This window comes from Etheostoma spectabile, chromosome 9, assembly GCF_008692095.1.
Source record: "Etheostoma spectabile isolate EspeVRDwgs_2016 chromosome 9, UIUC_Espe_1.0, whole genome shotgun sequence".
Taxonomy (NCBI): Eukaryota; Metazoa; Chordata; class Actinopteri; order Perciformes; family Percidae; genus Etheostoma; species Etheostoma spectabile.
Genome location: NC_045741.1, coordinates 9,988,045 through 9,994,386, shown reverse-complemented (window position 1 = coordinate 9,994,386; position 6,342 = coordinate 9,988,045). Strand labels below are relative to the sequence as shown.

General features: G+C 38.0%; 1 protein-coding gene and 1 long non-coding RNA gene across 2 annotated transcripts in view; one reads left to right on the top strand and one right to left on the bottom strand.

Moving 5' to 3' along the window:
• hps3 (HPS3 biogenesis of lysosomal organelles complex 2 subunit 1) overlaps positions 1 to 6,342 on the bottom strand; it is a gene marked incomplete in the record, with an annotated part of 17,824 nt that overhangs the window by 477 nt on the left and 11,005 nt on the right. Inside the window, 8 exon segments of the mRNA XM_032527025.1 lie at positions 1 to 199; positions 1,205 to 1,309; positions 1,459 to 1,662; positions 1,848 to 2,045; positions 2,426 to 2,659; positions 2,988 to 3,165; positions 4,162 to 4,424; positions 4,913 to 5,021. Of these exon segments, the coding sequence (XP_032382916.1) occupies positions 1 to 199; positions 1,205 to 1,309; positions 1,459 to 1,662; positions 1,848 to 2,045; positions 2,426 to 2,659; positions 2,988 to 3,165; positions 4,162 to 4,424; positions 4,913 to 5,021 (1,490 nt within the window).
• LOC116696220 (uncharacterized) overlaps positions 1 to 6,342 on the top strand; it is a 19,304-nt gene that overhangs the window by 11,545 nt on the left and 1,417 nt on the right. The gene's annotated exons all lie outside the window — the stretch shown is intronic.

The following is a 6,342-nucleotide window of genomic DNA, read 5'->3' as shown; positions in this document are numbered from 1 at the left end:
TGTCTTGTAACTGGTGGTTGGCGTAGGCTATGATGGCCTGAGGACATCGGTCCAGCAGCTTTTCAATGCTGCTCTCGTACTGCCCCCTTCTGGTTGTGCAGAGGAGGTGCAGACTGAAGCCCCACAAGGATTCCTCTGAGAGACGCTCCATCAGAGGCACGATAGAGCCCACGGACAGGGACGGACCACACAGGAGAGACTAGAGACAGACAGATCATAAATCCCAATCTTTGTATTACATTTAAATAAGTTGATGTCATATGTTAAAAAAAAAAAATACTTCTGCTCAATTCACTACATTCAGGAGGTTTTGCTTTCACATCCTCAATTGGGCTAGTATGACCTGTAGCTCATGGTAGCTACTAGCTAACTTTGGATATACAGTATATTTGTGCTACTGTTCAGGTACAAAGCAAGGATTTTAGAAATACTGGGATGTCATGTACAGTACACAATCTCAGATGTTCTATTAATGTGTATGTTTTTCCACGTTTAATTCTTCTTAACTATTCTATGTCTAAGTCCACAGACATAGAACAGGACCACTTGTGTCCACAGAGGTTACTAGTTACTAGATACACTTGAAGGTGAGAAAAAGGTCTTGTGGCATACCAACAGCTCTCTTTGCCACTCAATTTTCAACATTCAATACTCCATAGATCTATTCTTTTGATAAATACGATACCTATGATAAATACACTTAAATTATGTTTCTTTTGTAAATACATAGCTGTAATGTTGCCAACAGCTAAACATTGCTGTATTGTTGTAATGCAAGTGTTGTATACTGTATGTATGTATGTATGTATGTATGTATGTACTGTATGTATGTATGTACGTACGTACGTATGTATGTACTGTATGTATGTATGTATGTATGTACGTACGTATGTATGTACTGTATGTATGTATGTATGTATGTACGTATGTATGTACTGTATGTATGTATGTATGTATGTACTGTATGTATGTATGTATGTATGTATGTACTGTATGTATGTATGTACGAGTTTATTGTAGTGCAAAGAGTCTAATTCAGCTTTACCATTAAAATCTTATTCAATGATTTAGTTCCTTTTAAGTCTTATTATGCACCTCAGTATACGATGGACTTTGCACTGATCATATCACTTCTATAAATTTACTGAGGCAACTTAATTTGTGGCATAGAGAAGCAGACGTATTTTACTTGTTGACAAATTACCTGCAGTTTGTATAACGCCTCCTGGTGTTGGGAGCTGGTAGTTTGAGCTGGATTGAGAACAGTGAGCCACGGGTACAGAGCACCATAATGGGAGCATGAGTTCATCTGAGACACAAACAAACATGCAGACCACTGTTCATATGAACTGATTTCTGAACACTATGGTATTTATACACAACCCTATTTTTTAGCAGTAGATTTAGGTGGTGGTAAAACATCACAAGGCATTTCACCAGTGTCTGACAGAAATGTACCAGATCGTCTGCGCTCTTCAGCGACCTGCGTCTGGAAGGTGCGCGTGGTTCGTTGGGGTGTGTATCCGACGTTGTGTTTGTCAATCGGTCGATGTAGACGGACGCCAGTCGGAACAGAAGTTCCTGGATGACAGCTTCCTGCGAGGAGGCCATGAGCATCGCCTCCCAGAAATCCACCTGTAAGCAATTCTCACAGCCCAGCTCCTAGTACCAAAACACACATATATGTGTTTACTGCTTTTCTTTTCTAGATATTTTCATGGAGGATTGATAAATGGACTAATTAGGACACCTTGTTTTGAATCATCTTGTCTAGTGATGTGACAAATTAGTAAGATACACTTCTGGCCTCGTAGCTGTGAATTAATAGGAACAGGTGACACACAGACCTTAAATATGTGACCAGCCTGTTCCAGCTGGACTTTGTTGTTTTCATGTAAAGCCACCATGGCGGCCACTAGCAGTCCTGGTTGGGACTTTGCCAACTGGCGAGTCAACGATGTGGGACGGACGGGTGCGTGCTGGCCTCCACCTCCGCCGTGCAGCAACAGCCTCGGCTCCTCAATGAACCCGTACACCAGCAACATCTGAACACAAACGGGCAGACCTCTGGTTTGCATAGTTCCCAATTATTAATACAATTGCCCTTGACTTGAGTGTAGGAATTACTAATATACAATCAGGAAATGTACAATGTCTTAAAGTATTATAACTGGGCACAGTAGTTTCACCCAGGAAATGAGACCAGAGCAATTTATTGCAAACTGCAAATGTGCTCCATGTTCTTTCTCTGAAATACTGTATTTGAAAATTACTTAATGCAAACATTAAAGAAAGCTTTAGGGATTTACACAAACAAACTGTACAAATAGCACCACAGTTATATTCATTCATTATATTATTTGCAATTAAAAAATAACTTTTGGAAAATGTATACTCTAATCATTTGTATACCCTCCCTTCTAACCTCCGCGTGTCTTTCCATCAGCTCCCTGTACTGTGGCAAGTCATACAAACGCAGCATCATGGTTGCCATGGTGATTGTCAGAGGAACCGACACGCCAGCTGTGGCCTCCAGATGTTGTAAGACTTGCAGCGCCTGGGCAGGACTGATGTTTATCATGGACGGGCTGGCACACACACTGACAAGCTGTGAAGGCTCTGATTGACTGAAAATGTCTAAGACCTCATCAGCTGCTTCCTGCAGAGAGACAATTATTTCATTCATCTTTTTCTTTTGTTTCCTTTTATATTAATTATGTTATTTTAAAGGATTGGTAGTGAAGGTTTTGTACGTAACACAAACAAAAAAGCAGATAAACTCATGAATATAAAAATTATACAGTGTACATATATGCTGTATATATACACATATACAGTATATACACACACACACACACACACACACACACACACACACACATTTTCACTCTTTTATTTCATATGAAATCTTTAAATCAGATCTGTAAATAGTAAAGGTTTTCCATTGCAACAAGTCTGAGCATGCACATGCGATGCTTTGCGTGTACCTGACTGAGAATCTGCTCTGTTTCTTCTAACAGGTAATGCTTTAGGTAGAACAGGAAGCCGGGGCCGTAGGAGTGAGGGCTGCTGGGAAGCGGGTGGTTCCTGGCTATGATGTCTGTGACTGACAGACCAGACATCCGATAGTACGGCAGAGCCAGGTGGCAGTCCTTCTGACTGCCCCTTACACAACAGAAAAAACTGTATAAATAGTGCTAAAATATATTTTTGTCTATCAACACAAAATAAATCAAATCAACAAATTATGTACAGTATAAAGAAAATATACCAAACACTTGCTCTTTCCGGCCTTTTCAAATGTGAATATTTGCTACTTTTCCTCTGTTTTATGTCACTGTTAATCTAACACTTTTGTTTTTGGGACTGTTGGCCAGCCAAAACAAGCAATTTGAAGATTACTTCTCTAGGTAATTGTCATAGTCATGTTTTACTATATTCTGACATTTTATACATTGAACAATTAATCAAATCAGCAGATTATTCAATAACAAAACACAATTGCAGTCCTAAATAGAAGAGAATCTATTAAAAGTTAATACATACCACAAAATGATAACCACAAAATGATATGACCAAAATAACTTTAACTGTAAATGTTAAAACCTCAGAATTCCATTATGTTATCTCCATGGCCTAGGAAAGTTCGATCAATATGTATGAACATGAGCTTTAAAAAAAATAATATATATATATATATTATTTTTTTTCCCAATTCATGTTCTATGGAGCACTTTATACCTGATGACATCACGCATTTCAGTTTTATCACTCTAGTTTTTGGATTTTGGAGAGAGTTAGTTATATTTATTCATATTTTTGTACCATGTTAGACCATTGTATGTATGTTATGTATGTATATATATATATATAATATATATATTATATATATATATATATATACTTATGGATTTAAACAAAAAAAAATTAATTCCACTTTAAACCCCTGAGGTGAACAAAGACATTTTAGGGAATGTTAGGTACTCTCTACGGTATTTTGGCCCCTCAATCTGTAAAATGCATCAACGTAAGTATTATAAGAGACCTTAATCATATAAGGCAGTGTATTGTTGTTTTGTTTGTGTGTGTGTGTTTGGTGTGTGTGTGTGTGTGTGTGTGTGTGTGTGTGTGTGTGTGTGTGTGTGTGTGTATGTGTGTTACCTGCTAAAACAGTCTCCCAGCTGTGCACAGTTCTGCCTCAGTGCCTCCTCCAGTTCCTGAATGTCTTTCTGTTTAGCTGTCTGTTTCTCAGCTGGTCCATCCGTGTCTGTCTGCTGAGACACGGCGGGACAACCCTCGATGTTTCCTTGCTGCTCTGGTGTGTGGAGTAAGGAGGCGCGGAGGAGGAGGTGCGCTTCACTGAGGAGGTGCCGAAGGCTATGGGCCTGCGGGTTGGTCTCTTTGTACCGCTGGCTGTATTCAACCTGACACACAGAGACACACAGGTGAGCATACAGACTCAAGACCATGCAGTACACATCTCCAGTAAGGTTCAAGTATTCAGAGGACAAAACATTTTTCTTATCCAGTTTACTCCTAAAACCTTTTGCTCACACTCGATTTAAAAAATAAACCTGATTTTGGAAAATATTTGAAACACAATAATTTGCAATAGATCTGCAAAAAGATCTCATTACGCTTACTAATGTTGTAATTTTTTCAGAAAATAAGACTTTAAGGAACCTTTACTGTCAAGAGTCAAGGGACTTTATGTAGTTGGTTTTTAATTTTAATTGTTAACAATTTAACTTGTTAACTTTTCATGTTCAACACATGATTTTTGTTCTGGTTTAATTTCTTTAGTCTTTCATGATTATCATTAATAGTCATATATTAATAATATAAATATAAGTACATGAACACAACAACAGGAATAACTGACATTGAGTTTAAGTGAGCGTGTTTGTGTTACCATCTCTCGGTAAAGCGTGAGGGGGGGGACGGTGTCGACCACATAGATGTTCCATCCGTGTCCTGCTGAGCTGGATTCTTTGGGAGAAGAGATTGTCCACTTCCTGCTCCTGAGGTCAGAGGTTACACAGAGGGGTAAAAAAAAAAAAAGACCTCAACAAAAAGAACAATCAAACAGAGAGATAAGCTAAATCTCAATGTTTTATCTCAGAGACAAATCTCACAACCTGCAGACTCAAAGGGAATTTCCCATGATTCATGGAATCTTAAGTCAACATGAAAAGACAAAGAGTAAAAATGGAAACATGCATTGTTTTGGCTCCAGCCTGGAGTCTAGAAACTGAGATTTAGCCTAAATATCTCCTATTCATTTTGATTTTGATTAAAGATATAGGATTATATAACACCTAAAAATGTAATAGCAATAGCAAATGTTCTCTGACACTTCTTTACCTTCATTTTTAGTCCTGCTGTGGACATGCTTAATAATATTTATAATTATTTTTTATTCTGTACCTGTGTTTGCGAATGTATCATTGAAGATGCTAATACACTGAAAAGATGCACAATCAGTATACTGATTGAACATTTAAATAACCGGTATTCCATGAACCAAGTGGAGAAATGCCTCCTGCTTACGTTTTATGACATTGCACATGTATTAGAAACTACTTCACCAGAGAGGGTTTCATACTAATGTCTGCATCACCACCATACTCACAGTAAAGAACAACCTTTCGGGTACAGTTGCTATCTAATCCAGCAAAATCTACTGACTAATACTAAAATGTATTACTATACTATGCATGAACAATAGTTAGTAAACTGTTAGTGAACAGGTTAACATGGTGGAAAGGTAATCTGGGGCCCCTGGGGCTCATGCTGCGGCAGCTGGTCACACAAGTCATGGCATGTGGCCTCAGACTTGTAGTTTGATTTGATTTGATTTTTTTAATACAAATTACATTACATATATTTTACAGTCTACAAAACAGAGAGAGACTTTATCCTTTATCTCAGCAAGTCTACAATCACACTTTGGAAATCCAAAGGGACAGACATTACACCGGATATGAAGTTTCGAGAGTTCCCACATTACCCACAAGACTTGTTCTTGTATTTGGTGGTGTGGGTAAGATCCAGAATTATCCGGTAGGGAGGTCACAGATGATGGTGATGCCCAACATTAAATACTTACAAGGCCCTGACCCTGCAATTAATGGCACCAGCCATATTTGGAGAAGGTGCAACTATCTAAAACCCACAATGGATATATAAATATATGCATTATTATTTTTTATACATACAGTATTGTTTTAGGCAAGTAACATATGCTGTAAAATAAGAAGGCTTTCAAAAATGGAAGAGTTAATAGTTTATTTTCATCAGTTAACAAAATGCAGTGAATGAACAGAAGAGGAATCTAAATCA